The following is a 17,498-nucleotide window of genomic DNA, read 5'->3' on the forward strand; positions in this document are numbered from 1 at the left end:
TTTTGTGTATAACCCAGCAAAAAGAAAAGGAAAGATGTGAGAACATATTGTATCTACTAAGATTGTGGTTTGAAGTTTAACTTATATTTAAACAAGGAAAAGAGAGAGCCGTTAGGAGATCATCATAAATCAATTGGTAATTAAAAAGATAGCCGTTATAAAATAATGAAGAGTTTATGAAGTAATAAATCAAAAGTTATAAAGCCATAAGACGACCGTTATACAACCATTAGAAAGCCATTATATGACCGTTGAAAAAACCGTTACAAAAATAATGACTTTCATGACGATCATAATTTCTAATAAATATTTCAAAACTACTGAAATATCCAACATTATCAACAAATGAACATGAAATATGAGTATAGCCGTCCACAATCTAATCACCCAATGACAAGCATAATACATAGACACGTCAATGCAGCCGGGCAGGCAAAATTTCCAGCAACAGATCATAAATATCTCGATAATGGACACAAACTCATAGGCTAACCCCAAAGGGAAACACTGGTATCATCACAACACAATTGCGAGCAACTGTTCCTCAAAATAAGATTAGATGACAGGATAAACCAATACAACACCAATGATGGATTCGACGGGCCAACTTTGAGGCCTCGTAACTCCTTTGTCCAAACTCCGTTTTGGACGAATTAGGCATGTACGACAACAATAGACAGCTTATTTTTAGAATTATGATAATTTTGAAGCAAGAAAATTACCAGAAGATAGACTAATTAGGCTCCAAAGTAGGCTGGTCGTGGTTCGAGCTGCAACTTGTGCGCTTGACGCTTTCGACCTCGTTTCTCCCTAATTGTGTTGTCAAATCGCACAAAATTAGTGGCTTTAGAACTGGAACTAAACAATGGATCATACACACGGTTTTGTTAGGGTCTCTCTAGAAAGGGATAATGACACAAATGGTCATTGAACTTTAATTCAATGTGTAATGTCGTCCTCGAATTTTAACTTATTGTTCAATATCATCCCTAAACTTTTAATTTGTTCATTATGGTCCATCAACTTTTGATACATGTTCAATCTAGTCCTTGGACTATATAAAAATATTCAATGTTGTCTCCAAACTTAAATTAATAGAAGGATAACATTAAATATGTTCATTTAGTCCATGGACTAATTTAAATATCTACTAAAAGTCTAGGGATCGCATTGAACAAATTAAAAGTTCAGAAATCACATCAAACAAATCGAAAATTCAATGATTGCATTGAACAAATAAAAATTTATGGATTACAATTGTATATTAGGTCAAAGTTCATGGACTATTTGTATCATTATCCCTACCAGAAAAATCACAGTACTTGACCAAAGGTCTGCTTCTCCAATAATAACTCAAAAATTGGTGATGTCGGAATCTTACCCAACGAATTTACACTGTTTTTCTTGACAACCGTTGATCCAAACACCAATTTTTATTTTATTTTATATGATACCAAATGTGAAGTGAATAATTAAATACGCAAATGACTTTTACATATTAAAATGGACAAGTTTAAATTAAACAATGTTTGAGTTACAGTTTGATTGACTTCTCATGAATGGTTAGTAATGTAATATAGATAGATAGGTAGACCAATAGATAAGAGAACGGGGTCCGGTAATAGAAATACATTCTTACACATGAGTGATCGAGTTTTCATTTATTTATTGCTTGCTAAGAAAAGCTCACACAAACACACATGCGCGGCCATACACACATATCACTATAGTCTCTTCCAAGAAGGCAATTCCTCCGCAATTGCTCATTATTGTGTATATAACTGCTTGTGATTACGCGGCCTTGATCTCAACGCTCTTGATGATGAGCCCGTCCCTCCATCTTCCGAACAATTGCTCCATGCCAAATTCCATCTTGCCCACATTCTGAGCTGTCATGGTGAATTGCCCGACCTCCAGCTCCTCCCATGAATCGTGGGAACCGGGCAAAATTGCCTGCTTCTCTTGGTAGGTCCCGTCAGGGAGACTCAGTTTCAGGTTCACCGTCTGCCCTCGCATGGTGCTCGAGGATGTCGCCATCTTCAGCTTGAACGCGACTTTGTACGGAACGTTCGGCGAAAGATTCATCGTCCAAAACGACCCCCTGACTTCTAGCCACCTCGTCTTCACCACTTTTGCCATTTCGTTGCCATCGCTGAAGTAGTTTTATTTGAGCGTTATTGATTGGGACAATTTTTACATCTATCGTTAGTATAAAAAAAAAAAAAATTAACACATTCGCTGTTGGATGAGCGACATGTAGATAAACTGGGTTACACAACTATGAATGAATATGTAGAAAGTGTTTTACATTGGCAGTAGACTTGATAAAAATCTTTACTATAACTATTTGGAGATCGATATATTAGACAAACTCTATATGATGACGGTAAGCGGAAATCAAAAGTACAAAGCATATAAAAAATTAAATATATAAACTTCACCGTTACTTATTAATTAATTAACTACTTTTTTTTTTTTAAAAAAAACTACGACCCTTCCAGATTAATGGAGTTTAGTAGGGACTTGGTAAGAAGGTAAGTTTTAATTTTCCATACACTATTTTTCTTTTGTATGTATAATCGACACTTTGAAAATCAAAGTTTTTCTTATTAAGTATGTTTAGCAAGTGTCTTAGGACCCTTGTTAACAAAACCCCTTTACAAATGTTCCGTATTAGCTAGACAAAAATCTCAAAAAAAAAAAAAAAAAGTCAACTTGGATGCCACATTAATGAGGTGTATTTATCGTGAAATTATTAATTACTGGAACAAAAAAGCGACTAATTTTACTTACAATGATAAATAGAAATAATGGCTAGGTCAGCATCCGTCACTCCGCAATAATACAGGGATATCTCAAAGAGTAACTCGTATTCTTAGAGAAGGTCAACAGGCTTTTCTTCCTATTTACCTCTCAACCTCCTCTTCCTCCTTTATCATTATTTTTAATTTGGCGAACTTTACATAACTATATATACTTATTTATATATTTATTCACCAAAGACAAAATAGCATCTCTACACTCTCCGTATTCCTCTAAAGCCACTGTAAAGCCCACCGCCTGAAAACCGATTACACTCTCTCCTTATTTTTCATCAACTCAAAAAGAAGAAAAATAAAATTTATAATGAAAAGCAGAAAATACGAGAAAATCTCAAGTAGTTTACAATTTGATAAAACTATAACTTTGTTAGGTTTGATGAATCGAGCAAAAAGGACAAAAGTGAGAACTAAACTACAGAATTATGACGAATAGATTGAAGTAAATAGTAAAATTAAAAAATAAGAGAAGATTAGAGAGGTTAAAATAGGTTTAATTTTATAGTTTATAGTTCTTAGTATATAATGAACTTACTAACTTCGACAGCAATATTTAAGGATGAAACTAAAATTTTATTCAAATAAAATATCTTGCGTTATGGCTCATCGCGCCCTTATGAAGGCAAAAAAGAAAATCTAGATACCAGGACTGAGGAACGGTCCTTCTTTTCTAGGGATATTCATATAGTTTTACCTAGATGGTGGGAATTAATCAAAGACAAAGAGTTATGAAATTACCTCTCCCATGAAAGTACATATAGAAAACAATAGGGAGACTTCAATAATTTGTTTGGGTTTTAAATGGTTTAATCATTCCATTATGGGTCTGAATAAAATAATGATTCAATGATTCGAGAACATAATGGAAGTATCTCTCTAGTTATTCAAGATATTTTGATGGTAAATTCTTGATTTATTCATAATATCGAAATATTTTTGTGAATTTAGAAGACTAGAACTGTACGCAACACTGGCACAAACATTAGTATACAAGTCAAAATCCCTATTCGAATTTAGTTGGCAAAATCACATGAAAGTTTAATGAGTTCACGAAGAGGAAAAATTTTATACGAGGAGGTGAAAAAGAAATAACCCCAGCCATCTATCTACGTAGCATAAGAGGGTGAAACATGAACAACATTATACCAAAAGAATAATTTCAAGAATAATCAACTATAAGAGAGAAGATAAAGACCAGTATTATGCAAACTTGCGTTGATACTCTCAAACAAATTTCCGTCTCTTGCTATCGTTTCCCATTTTAGATTTTCCCTAAAGAAATCCCGTGAAATGCCTTCCTTTATCATTTTTATCTTCCCCTTTATCCGATGTCATTCATTCTCCACAAAAATATGAAAAACCCTAACTACACTCATAGTGAAAGATAAGGTGCACTGTACGATAAAAGATACGTATATATTTTTGTTCTAAGGATTCGAAAGTACCTGTCAGTTAACCACTGCCAATATACAGGTCTATCGCTGTTGGTGATGTTGAGTCCCTTTGCATAGATTGCGAAGCAGTCTCGGTCTTGACCGTCAATCCAATACCTCTGCCACAGACAGCAGTTTGAAATACGAGCAGAGAAACTTCAATCAGTGCGTGTGTAGGTCAAAATAAATGGAGGAACTTCATTACCAAAGTTGCTATCCACCCATTCGAAATGAAATTTTCGAATCTTTTTACAAATTTATACACACACGAGCGCACTTAACATTGTCACCGAAACGCAATAATGTTTTCTTTAGTAACGTTCAAAACGAGTGAGAAAACACTAGTTGTGTAAAGATCTATCCAGTCCAACGGGTAAAATGTAAGAAATTAGTTAAACATACAGAGAAAGAGAAGCTAATGCCAACAAATTTGATTTAATCAACAATTAAATCTCAGATCATTGTCCAAAAAGTTCTTAATCTATTTTACTTTTATTACTTTAGTTTTAGACTTTTTAATTGTGCTAATTGATTATAATTTTTTTCATATTTTGCCAATTAATTTAATTTACCTGATTTTAATAGGAAGTAACCAACGTGGACACTGGTAGTGTCATATAGGACGATTAACGCCGATGTGTACAATTTTTAATTATATTATAAGAATTTTGAATTTTTTAATGTTATTTTCTTTAATTTTCTTTTTCCTTCTTCACTTTTTTTCCTTTTCCTTTTTTTTTTTTTTTTTTTGTTGATGAGGGTCGACAAAGGTTGTAGGCTAAGGCTCGGCGACCACAATCGGCGATTGAGTAAGGGCATGTGAACCCTCGCCAACCATGGGCGAGGGTCGAAAGCCCCTACTGGCCACTGAGTAAGGCCCTTACAATTCGGGGAGGGCCACGAGACCTCTTGCAATGACGGCTCTTACGACCCTTTGGGCGAGGATGCAAGCCTTGGCCAATTGCAGTTAGGGCTCATAGCCCTTGCTCAATGGCCGGCGGGGGTTGCCAAGTGTTAGCCGGTGGCCATTAACAATAAAAAAAAAATAAAAGAAAAAAAAAATAAAAAAGTTTAAAAACTTATTAGAAATTGTCTACGTCAATGATATATGTGTCATGTAATACGATTATCATTAACGTCAATGATTTATGGCAACTGGATTGACTCAATTGGTAAAATATAAAAAAGTTTAGGACTCCATTGACACAATCAAAATGTTTATAATTAAATTGACAAACATACAATAGGTTTAAGATTTTTTAGACAATTTTCCCCACATCTCTTTGGCGCATAAGTTACCCTCTTCCGTAAAGAAAAAGGAACGCGTACATGTATATAAACGTACACACATTAAAATACAGAGAAGAATTTGTGCGTTTTTCTAATAGTGCTCTATGAACTTTTCGTAGAAATGGACATACACCTTCAATACTTAACTCTAAAGACATCCAACTATGTCTTTCATAAAGATCCGTTATCAGTAAGAGAGAGAGAGAGAGAGAGAGAGAGGTGGGGGTGCTTGCCTTCTTCTTGTCTTTGTAATCAACACCTTGCCTGAGAAGATTGTTAATCCTAGTCGGGTTGGTTAGGTACTCATTGGGATCGACGTCTTGGCCAGCTTCCATCAAGAAGCCGATTTGCCTGTACTTGCTCATCGCCCAAGGCTGTGCCATTTTGTTCTTCAGTAATGTTTGATGCCAATCAATCCATTTGGAGAAAGGCTTATATATATATATATATATACTGAACAGCATGCACTCATCAGGGTTAGTTGGGTCTTTTCCCTGTTCAAGACGGGAATAATTATCCCACTTTATCTCTTCCTTTCCTTTTCTCTCTCTCTCTCTCTCTTTTTTCTACTCAATTTTTTTTTTCCTGAATTAAGGTTCCATGAAATTGATGATCTCTCGTATATAGATACTTAATGTCCATGCAAAACCACCCCGCCCGGGGGGTCTCTCTCTCCAAATGAGGATTCCTTAAAAGTTTCATATTTGTCTAAACCTGAATCACCTAAAAATCTCATAAATTAAGTGCGTTAGGTCACACGGATTCAAAATACCAATCCGATACACCTACGTTTATGACAAGTACACTTATCTTGTCCAATTTGATCTTGTCTCCTTTGCTAGAGAATATTGTGCCAAGAGCCACACACCATGTTGTGCGTGATCCTTTTTCTTTCGATTCAAAGCATATCTCCTTTAGAAGTAAAGAATAAAGTTTCAGATTCTAAGCTAATGGTGGAAGAAGAGGGTTGCTCGAGGTAAGTACTAGATTCTCTATTGGGTCCATTCATTACAAGTCATTCTAACTTTCGTGATTGTCAATTTTTTGTGAGAAGAATAATTATGCAAAGAAGAATCCAAACTCCACGGTTAGACGGTGAAATGAGACAATGTCCATGTTAGATCAACGAGATCCACATACAAAAAAGATCGATTGATAATTGGAGTAAAAAGAATATGGCTTGAGGATCTGGACCCATGCTAAGGGATAATCATTGCAAAAGCCGAAAATTGCTATGTGCGCAGAAGAAAAACATATAAATAAGCCTCATTGAAATTACATATTTAATTGGTCATTGGCGCTCTCAGCAAATTCATGCCGTATATGAAAGAGTTACTTTTGCTAAGATTGGTGTAGCTTCTGAAGTCATGTTAAATGCAATTTGATTCTTCTAGTAAAAGACTCAATCGTGCGATATGATGTTTGCATGGTGAAAATAAAAATGAGATTTGTCATGGTCAATGTACAATGCGATATGTTATGCTTCGCTATCCAAATTACAGCTTGAGGAGATAGAAAGATTCCAATTCTTTCAGAAAAGAAAGCATGCACGGAACATTTCGATCTGATGCCATTTGTCTATGCAAATGGCCTGGAGCTAGCAATCAAGGCTAGTTCAATTCGTGAAAGTGATTTCAAATTTTTATTTTCATGGAAAATATGAAAAAAAAAATAGAATCTTGTGCTTTCAAACTTCTGATTTCTTGAAAATGTCGTGTCCCATTCGTAAAAATAAATGTTAAAATATTATGAAAATTTTATTTTTAGAAGAAACTTTGACGTACGAAAAAACCGTGTTTTCAGTGCGACCTTTATTCGATAATTGAATTGGTCTACTTCCCAAACTTCCAAACACACCTGAGAAACTGATTCCATTAGGGTAATAAAAAGATGAACTAGCACATGTTTTCAGAAAAGATTTTTCTTTTAGGATTGAGAAAAAGGGAAAAAAAAGGGAATTATAAGTTGCTTGTCTATAATAAGGTTCAGATTACCAACAGCCGAAAGAAGGAAGGAATTAGTCCAAAAGCGTTCTCTCGCAATGACTTGTTACATACATGTAATGGAAAGGATGAGGATTATATTTTGCCAACCGAAAGATCAGATTCCTTACAACGCATAGAGCTTTCACAATGGAATAACTGATGCTTTTTAGGTTGCCGGAAACTGCCAAGATAGAAAAAAGAGGTTGTCTATTCTTGGTGCATCTTCTTCTTCAAATTATACTATTTACTACTTACTTAGCCCGCGCTTTATATAGACACGCATTGTTTATATGCTTATTTTAGTATTCCATTAATATGAGATGTCGTGTGAGAGAATTAGATGCACTTGTCTAATGGTAATATTTTATATTTCTATGGAAAAATATCATACTTTTGGAAGGCAGAAGATTGATATGGAGAAAATTGTCCAAAAAAGTGTGAACCTATTGTATTTTTGACAATTCAATTTTAAATCTTTCAATTTTACCAATTGAGTTTTAATTTTTTTTCGTATTTTATCAACTGAGCCCATTTGATCAATTTTGGCTGGAATTTGCTTAAGTAGATGATGGCTGTGCAACATGGCACAGCTGACATCGACGGAAATAATTTTTAATAAAAATTTAGTACATTTTAATTTTGCTTTTCCTTTTTCTTCCTTTTACTAGTGGCTCGTCACCACGCATGGCCAAGCCATCTCCCCTGCTTGGCCACCAACAAAAGCAAAAAGAAAAAAAAGTAGAAAAAATATTATTAAAAATTGTTTATGATAGTATCGACCATGCTGCGTAAGATGACTGGCGTCCACATTAATAATTTTCGGCCAAAATTGGCCAAGTGGACTTAATTGGTAAAATGTGACAATTGACAAAATTGAAAGATTTATAACTGAACCGACAAACGTGCAATAAGTTTTTGAATAATTTTCTGGATTAATATGTGGTATTCCATTGATTTAGCCCAATTCGAGGGGCTTAATGGCCTCATCCCCAATAAGATAGCATGATCTTTGACTCCTTTTCACGAATCATATAGGACCTTGAAGGTTTAGTTTCTAATTGAATATGGCTGCGGTCTTGATGACTCGAACATTTGGTGATTTGACGATTTGTCGCTGGGGTCTTGATGACAAAAACTTTCATTGGGGTCGTGATGACCTAAATCCGGCAGGTTTGTGCGTTTTTTAAGTTCTTTAATCAGTAGAACTTATTCATAGCAAATTTACAAAATTTATAGTCTCCATCTGTTCTTCCCATATTAAATTGAGAGCCCTCCTACTTATAGAGAATTTTAAGTAATATCCAATCCATCTTCAATTCGATATGTATAGAAGTCAATCAACCAATATATTAGCTCAAGTTCAATTTGTCTGCTCCTGAAAACCCACTCTGATTTGATTTGACAATCACAGTTGCAAAAAAGAATGGCTGAACAATAAAATATTAATGTAGAATTTGGTAATTGGCTCGTAATTCCGCTGCTTATAAGTAGACTTGAGAAACTACGTTCAAAATAAGCCACGTTAGTGAAGAGTATATAATATTAAACATTTTCGATAATATAAATATCCAGGTGTAAAATTAAAAACTGCTGCAATAATGATATACTTTCTTATTATCCAATTTCATATTCAACATGTATAAAATATAAAAATTGGGAGAAAATAGAGAATGATTAAATTTTTTTTCTCTAATTTATCTTTTTGTCAAGCTCCAACCCAATAAGAGATAGAACCTTCATATAATTTAATTTTATATAATTTCTAGAAATGTAAAATAAGATATATATATATATATAAATCCTATAAGAGATATATAGTTTATTGAGTACTTCTTCTCATTTGAAGCAATACCGGTCTACTCAAATACTTAAATGCTTGGTAAATCACTTGGCAATATAATGTTATTGAGCTTAGCCATTTATAGAGAAAGTATTGAAAAGATGCAATACTTGTTGAGAGGTTCCAAGTAAATATCGATCCCATATGATTTTTCTAATCAAACTATTAATCTTTCTTCTTGCCATTTTCTTGTTGGTACCTCTCTCTTCTCATTCTCGGTACTTATTTTTCTGCTTGACTATAGATATTTTTAATCTTTTTTTTTTTGTGCCTTTTGTTACCCATTTCCAATTATCCTCATGAAATGCTGTAAGAGGGTTTTTTTTCCCCTTTTCTCTTGAAAATTCAATCTTAGGTAATGCACATTTTGCTTTCGTTCTTCATTCCCTTTATTGCTCTGTGAAGTGAACACTCCTGAAAAAGTTTCCAAAGGAGTTTTTTTGGTAAAGTTTGCTCAAAGGAGTTGGTTTGGCCTTTCATGTAAAAGTTTTATTTTTTTTTAAAATTTAAAACAAATGATGAGTTATTTGACTATCTGAATAACTTCTTTTTTAATTTTTTTTCAGCCCCTATTTTTCATATATTAGTTTTCCAAGATAGATTTCAAAAGATTAAAAAGAAAAAGAAAAAAACAACAAGAAAGAAGATGGAGGACAGTCTTTCAACTGGCGCCATCATTTCCCTGTACCACGCCCCGAGTCTCCTTGGGGAAAGGCATCACGGGGATAAGATGTGGCTGCCCCCTTTCCCGAAAGGGAGTGGAACCAATGGGGTTGGAATCTTTATCCAGGCCCGGATCTTGGCTTGGGAGGAGTGTAAGGGGTCACTCTCTTCAGAAAGGTTCTCCCTACGTTTTCCTTATAAGCAGTTTAAGGACCTCCTCATGTCCTTTCGGTCCTATCTCTTATATATTAGTTTTCCAAGATAGATTTCAAAAGATTAAAAAAAAAAAAAAAAAAAACAACAACAAGAAAGAAGGTGGAGGACAGTTGTTACTGGAGCATTCATTCTTGAAAGAAACTCTTCCCAGTTTTGAGCCGCACACAAGTTGTACGGTGAGCCTTTTTCTTAAAACAAAAAATATTCAAAGTGTGTCTCTTTCGCGAAGTAAAGTTTAATATTCCAAAGTTAATGGAGAAGGAAGAGGATCTCACGAGATAAAGTGCTCGACTTTCTACTGGGCCCTTTACTATATAAGTTATTCTAAATCTTCCTTCATCGTCAATTCCTTGTGAAAAGAATAATTACACGTAGAAGAATCCAAACTTTATTGTTGGACGGTGAAAACGAAATAATGTGCGAAATGATCAATTGATAAATAGAGCAAGAGAAAAATGGCCTGAGACTTTCAACCCATTTTAAGAGATATTCGATGCAAAAGCTGAAATTGCTATGTATGAAGAAGAAAAAATGCACACACAAAACTCGTTGAAACTACATATTCAATCAGTCATCCGCACTGTTGGCAAATTCACACTCTATATGAAAGAGTTACTTTCGCTTAGACCAAATGTAGTTTATGAAGTCTCATTTGTTGAGGCCTAAATTTTGCTGACAATAAAAGAACACAGAAAATGAAAAAATAAAATAAAATGAATGGTAAAGCTCCAACTAAGCCCAATACTTTCTAATCCATTTAGCTAGATAGGCTGAGCTGGAGGCTGATGACGGGATCCGTTTTGTGTCATTGGAGATTTTCCTTCGTTCACAAGCGATCCCGGTCACCGTCGAACACCAGTCCGACGCCGTCCTCCTCCATTATGTTGCTGCCTCGAGTCTCCCCTGTTCTGCTCTGTTCTTCGGCCGAGAAACTCGAAGAGCCCCTCATTCCTAGCTGGAATCTCGTCGCCGGCTCGAATCTTCACAGGTGAAGCATCCTGAAATTCTCTCTGGTTGCTTCGACCGGAAATTGCTACCAGGAGCGGATCCTCCTCGTTATGCTCCTCCGCCACTGTGTTGGCGTACTTCGTTCGGCCCTGTTCTGTGGCTGAGAAGCACGAGGTGGTTAGTCCCTGATCGTATTTCCGCCTGCCGATTTCACTCGACAAAGATTAACGAAGTTGCCGTTGCTGCTTCCATCACTAATCCCAGCTCTGTCTCCGCTTGTTAGCCAGGTAACCTCAGCCCCTTTGTTCTTTCCAGTTCTGAGTCCGAGATCCGTGAATAGGCGTATTAGAAAATCACTTAGAATCATGCCCAACTTCCGAAGATTTAGCCTGTTAATCGTCGTTGACGTGTCGATTTTGGATGTGAAAATCACATTACATCCGTGTCTATTCTTGGTACTCTCATAACGCACACGGTTTGCTCGACAAAATGCTTCAGAGATATTAAACATTCTGATGTGATTTGTGCGAGATAGATTGATTGGTTTGATATTAAAACTGACTCGATGCACAGTGAAGTTGCGGAGAGCTTTAATGAGCTTTGTGTTCTTCCTTTTTTTTTGTTTCATGTACTGTATCTTCGATGACGGCCTTCTGATGGTGATCATCGGCAAGGAGAATGAGCGAGGTTCGCTGATATGCGCAGTATCTAATCTCCGGTAATGTACTCAAATGCCTGGAATTCCCTTGGTAGTTCTTTGCATTCTGTGTACGTTCTGCAATATGGAGACTGTCGTCGGAAGGCCGACGGATGGAGACGGTGGTTGAAATTTCAATCGAGAAGGGCTTGATTAACAAGCCCATCTTCAGCTTATTTTTATGTGGCCGAAATCTCAATATTTGCCCCGTGTACAGACCGGGCCCAAGGGCCCCGCCTGTGTCCCCTTCTATCAGAATTAAAAAACTAAATTTTAAAATAAATGAAATAATTCGAAAATGAAAAATTTGAATAATGGTTAGAAAAAAAATCGTTAGATTTTAGCATTAGAATTAGTTTAGTTTCATTCAGTTGGCATACATATAGTGTAGGTGTAGGGTTTTTTTTTTTTTTTTTGTAAGTTTAGGATTAGGCAATTTAATCTTTTAGAAGACAAATTTGCTTCGAATTGATTGTGACTCTTTAATAACAAGGCCTTGTTATAATCCTTGTCTGAATTGTGTCGGGTTACTTTACTATACTTGTCTTTTTACTCTCTTTTTTTAAATTACTATCTTTAATGAATTGATTGTGATTCCTTTATATTAGTTTTTTGAGTTGTGATTTGTTTGTTTTAGTTAAATGGTTAGGTTCGATTTTTGGACCATAATAAAAAATTGAAAAAAAAAACATTGCATGGACACTTACTGGACGAGAACCTTAGGATTCATAATTTAATAATAATAAAAAAGACTATGTAGACTCTTTAGTTGACAAATAATCAAGTCGATGTATCGAAAGGAGATTGTTTAGATAATTAATATAATCAAGTCCCTCATTGTAAATTTTTGGTTGCATAAGAAGTGAAGTGCTTTTCCATATCTCATTTGGTTGGTTTCTAGCTAACCTCAATAGGTTAACAGCAACTTCCCCATATAGATTTTTAATAGGTTAATCAAATCAAATGAATTTTCTAACATCGTGAGAGGTATGACCCTATGGGTTCGAGAAAATTCACACCAATTGAAGACCGTTAGTACTCAACTCAGCATTACTTCTAATCTTGTCATCTCCTGAGCCGTTGGGAGGATCATGGCATTGTTAAATGTAATTTGATCTGTCAAGTAGAGAACTCAATCATGCGATATGATGTTTGCATGGTGAAAATGAAAAATGAGATTTTCCACGGTTGGTGTACAACCCAAAATAATATGCTTCGCCATCCAAATTACAGCTTGACGAAAAAGAAAGATTCCAATTCTTTTGGAAAAGAAAGTGTGTACCGAAAGTTCCGATTTGATGCCATTTGATTGTGCAAATGTTGTGAAGGTAGCAATCAAGGCCGGTTAAATTTGTGAAAATGTTTTCCAATTTTTATTTTCATTGAAAAACGAGAAAATAAATTCTTGTGCCTTTGGATTTTTTTGTTTTCTTGTAAATGTCGTGCTTGATTCGTAGAAATAAATGTTCTCAATATATGTGAAAATATGGTGAAATTGTTGATTTTAGAAGCAACTTTTAACATTCGAAAAGCATTGTTTTCACTTTTCAGTGGGGTCTTTATTCGATCCTGAATTGGTCTTCTTTACCAAACAGCCAAACAAACCTGAGGAACTGATTCCCTTAATGGAACAAAAAAGTCAACTAATATGCGTTTTCAGAAATGATTTTTCTTTTTTTTGGACTCAGTAAAAGGAAAAGAAATTGGAAATAGAAGTTGCTTGTTTCCAATAAGGTTCAAATATCAATAGCCAAAAGAAGGAAGGAATTGTTCCGAAAGAGTTATCTCACGATGACTTTCCACATACAAGTAAAGGAAAGGATGAGAACTATATTTTGCCACACGAAAGGTCAGATTCTTTTCTAGTGGAGTTACATCAAAGTTCATATGGAGCTTTCACAATGGAATAACTAATGCTTTTCAGGTTGCTGGAAAAGACAAAGCGGGAACAAAAGACATTGTCTACTCTATGTGCATCTTCTCCTTCAAGGTATAGTACATACTAGTTACTTTGCCCTGCGGATATGCATAATTTTGAATTGTTAGTATTCCATTAAAACGAGACATTATGGAAGAGAAATTAGATGAGATTCGCCTAGTGACAATATTTTATATTTTTATAGAAAAATGTCGTACTTTTTGAAGGTGTAAGATTAAATTGTGGTATTTATTAATATGAGCACAATTTAAGGGTCTTAATGATTTCATATCTAATGGAAGATGGTCGACGTCTTGATGACCTGAATATCTGGTGATGTCTTAACAACTTGTTGCCGAGGTCTTGATGACAAAGATTTTGATTGAGGTCATGACGACCTAAATCAGACAGGTTTTTGCGTTTTCGAAGTTCATACTTCATTAACATCTTAATAGCAAATCTACAAAATTTAAGGTCTCCCTCTATTCTTCCCAGAATGAATTGAGACGCTTTTATTTATAGGGAAGTTTGATCAATATTTACTTAATTTAAATATATATCCAATCTATCTTGAATTTGATTGGATAAATGTCAATCAACTAATATCTTAACTCAAGAATGACTTTTCTGCTTATGAATACATATCCTAACTTGATTGGACAATTACACTTACAATCTTTTTTTGTTGAACATTAATATATTTATGCAGAATTTTGTAATTGGGTCATAGTTTCTCTGTTGATAAATTCATTTAAGAAACAACATTCAAGATAAGCCATGTTAGTGAAGAGTCTTTAGTATGTAATATAAAATGCTTTCCCTATAATATGTATATATATATATTTTTTTTTTCAAGTTTAAAATTAACAACGGATACTTTCTCTTTATCCAGCATTTATATTCAATAAATGAAAGGTAGCAAGAGCTTTTTTTTCCCCTCTTTTCTCTTGAAAATATAGTCTTTAGTCAAGCATATGTTTGCTCTTTGAAATGAAAGCACCTGAAAGAGGATGCGTTTGGTTTGGCTTTGTCAAAGCCCATTGAGGCCCCAAAGTCCCTTGACAAAATGTAAATGGCATTTGACAAATTTTTTGGACAGTTTTGGGGAAATGCAAGTGTATTTCCAAAAACATCTAAAAGCCTTCAGCCCAAGAAAAGTCTAGAGATGCTTTGGAATGTCGCATTTCTAGAATGCATTGAGAATATCTTGCCTTCATTAGGAAAGTATCTTGCCTTTGGGTTGAGTCTCAATCAATCAAGACATCTCACGTGATTATATATCGTGAAATTAATCTTTAAGATTAATCAATACAAATCTTCCAAGTTAGAAATCCATATCATATCACAAGCTATCAAGGGATGAGGTAAAATATCTCAAATTAATAAGTGTAAGTGCTCCACTTATATCAATAGCTGCTAGTTATATCCAATATCCCATTATTTTAGTGATATCAAACTTCTCCTTATATCAAGCTTTTGCAGGCTTTTGCTTATATAAGGCTTCCTAGCTATATCCAAATACTTCTCTGTAAACACTTTGATAGTGATTTAGATCTTATAAGCTATTCACCTTAGTACTTCTACGTCTTTACGGACTTCTCATTCTTTTGGACTTGTTCACATTGGTTCTTCTAGCTATTTACTTTTCACTCATCATATCAAAGGTCCTTTCTAAATGGATTTTACCTAAAACACAGACAACTTCTTGCATATATCACGGTCTCAATAAATGATGGATTATTTTTTCACTTCAAAATATATTGGAGGTTTTCTTAATAAAAAGCACCAAACCATGCAGGTGAATAGAATACTTACGGCACGGAGAGTAAAGCCCCATGGATTGAAGATCGCCATTGCCCCAGCGTAGAGCCAATAGTGCACGAGTCCCAGTTCAATCAGTGCACGACTCCCAGTTCAATCGCAATTACTCTGAATACCACGTGAACATGTTTATCCTTGAGTGTTGAAAGGCTAGTGTCGCGGTCCCGGAAGCTAAGCACATGATCTGCAAAAAGTGCCGGAAAATGTTGATTTAGTCTTCGGCTACAGCCGACTCGGCCCGGTTGCACTTCCTCATATCTTTAGGTGAGAGCGCATCATCAGGAGACAAAAGATCTCCGCCCACCGTCAAATTGTGTCACTTCGAGTACCTCAGTCACCTTGTACAGCATGGCCTCATGGTCCTCGGGCTCCTTTAACTTAGGCTCCGTTCGTTTCGCGGAAAACAACTTTCAGGAAAATATTTTCCGAAATTTCCGGTGTTCGGATGGACGGAAAATACACGGTCAAGGAAAACATTTTCCGGTCAACGGAAAATCCTCTCTTGACATTGTGGAAAATGATTTCCTCCTTTGAAAAGAGGAAATCATTTTCCTGGCTTCTCTCTCTCGCTCTCCCTGCTGCAATGGCTTGACGACGTCCTTCTCCGGGATCAGCCTCTGCCCTCCCCGGCCGCTCCTGCCGCCGCTCCTGCCCGCCTGCTCCGGCCAGGCGCCACTGCCGCCACCGCCACCGCCACCGCCGCCGCCACGCTTCGCTTCCCCTGCAGCTCGAACCCGCTCGGGAGGATCCGGCTCAAGAGGGAGCACCGCGGCGGCGCCAGGAGGTTCGCGGGGAGCCCGCCGTCCAGGCCGCTCGTCGTGCGGTGCATTGGATTTTTCTTGCCAAGTTGTTGTTTTTCGCCAAGCTTTGGCGAGCCGTGAGCTCGTCGGATCTGGCGGCGAAGCTCGCGGCTCGCCGGATCTAGCGGTAGAGCTCGGGCTCCCGATCCAGGCGAGCTCGAGCTCTATTGCCAGATCCGGTGAGCTCGGGTGAGATTGGCCGAGCCTCGAGCTCGCCGAATTTGGCGGCGGAGCTCGCGGCTTGTCGGATCTAGCGGTAGAGCTCGGGCTCCCGATCCAGGCGAGCTCGAGCTCTATCGCCAGATCCGGCGAGCTCGGGTGAGATCGGCCGAGCCTCGAGCTCGCCAGATCTAGCCACCGGGTCTTGGTTGGCCGCTGGGCAGCCGGCCATCGTCAGGTAGGAAGGAGGTGGAGGTGGCAGCAACGGAAGGAGGAGGAAGGAGGCGACGGCGGAGGAAGGAGGAAGAAGGAGGAACGAGGAAGGAGGAAGGAAAAGAAAAAGAAATAATAAATAATAAAAATTTCGATTTTTAAAAATATAAATAATTAAAAAAATCATTTTAAAAAATATAAATAAATAAAATAAATTTTTTGGTCAATTAATAATATTAAAATTCAATTTTTGATAATTTTTCCCAAATAATTAAATAAGCTAACGAACGGCGGAAAATATTTTCCACTCAAATTTTAGATTTTGGCCGAACACCGGAAAATAGTCATTTTCCTGGAAAATGACTTCCAGGAAAATGTTTTCCGGAAACATGATATTTTCCGCGAAACGAACGAAGCATTATATTGCTCTAGGATCTTCGAGTAATGGAGAAGAGCATCTGGGATTGGGGCTGGGTTTGATTGAAATTTTGGGGATAATCTTGGGGAAAGTGCAAAGAATTTTAGGTTAAAGGAGCTTTCCAAAATGCAAATTGTGTTTAGTAAATTATAATCTAAAGATTTATTGTGAAGTACTTTAGGGCAAAATAAAGTTTGGAGAAATTTATATTTTCGAAGGACTTTTGTTATAAAAAAATTATTAAAACATTTAGCTGGCGAAGGGTAGGTGGCTACCGG

At 36.3% G+C, this 17,498-nt stretch overlaps 1 protein-coding gene across 1 annotated transcript; it reads right to left on the minus strand.

Moving 5' to 3' along the window:
- Window positions 1–1,589: 1,589 nt before the first annotated feature.
- LOC104422959 (protein PHLOEM PROTEIN 2-LIKE A1) lies at window positions 1,590–5,970 on the minus strand. The gene is made up of 3 exons (XM_010035414.3): window positions 5,776–5,970; window positions 4,265–4,371; window positions 1,590–2,152 (listed from the first exon to the last, which is right to left on the minus strand). The coding sequence occupies exons 1-3, from the start codon at window positions 5,923–5,925 to the stop codon at window positions 1,792–1,794; spliced, it is 618 nt and encodes a 205-aa protein (XP_010033716.2). The 5' UTR covers window positions 5,926–5,970; the 3' UTR covers window positions 1,590–1,791.
- Between the last annotated feature and the right edge of the window lie 11,528 nt (window positions 5,971–17,498).

This window comes from Eucalyptus grandis, chromosome 10, assembly GCF_016545825.1.
Source record: "Eucalyptus grandis isolate ANBG69807.140 chromosome 10, ASM1654582v1, whole genome shotgun sequence".
Classification (NCBI taxonomy): domain Eukaryota; kingdom Viridiplantae; phylum Streptophyta; class Magnoliopsida; order Myrtales; family Myrtaceae; genus Eucalyptus; species Eucalyptus grandis.

What these genes read in the sequence shown, in the direction of transcription:
- LOC104422959 (XM_010035414.3), bottom strand. Translation starts at nt 5,925, where the DNA reads ATGGCACAGCCTTGGGCGATGAGCAAGTACAGGCAAATCGGCTTCTTG. An exon ending in ATTACAAAGACAAGAAGAAG is followed by an intron (nt 4,372 to 5,775) that starts GCAAGCACCCCC and finishes TGTCTGTGGCAG; the next exon opens with AGGTATTGGATTGACGGTCA. An exon ending in TGGCAGTGGTTAACTGACAG is followed by an intron (nt 2,153 to 4,264) that starts GTACTTTCGAAT and finishes AAACTACTTCAG; the next exon opens with CGATGGCAACGAAATGGCAA.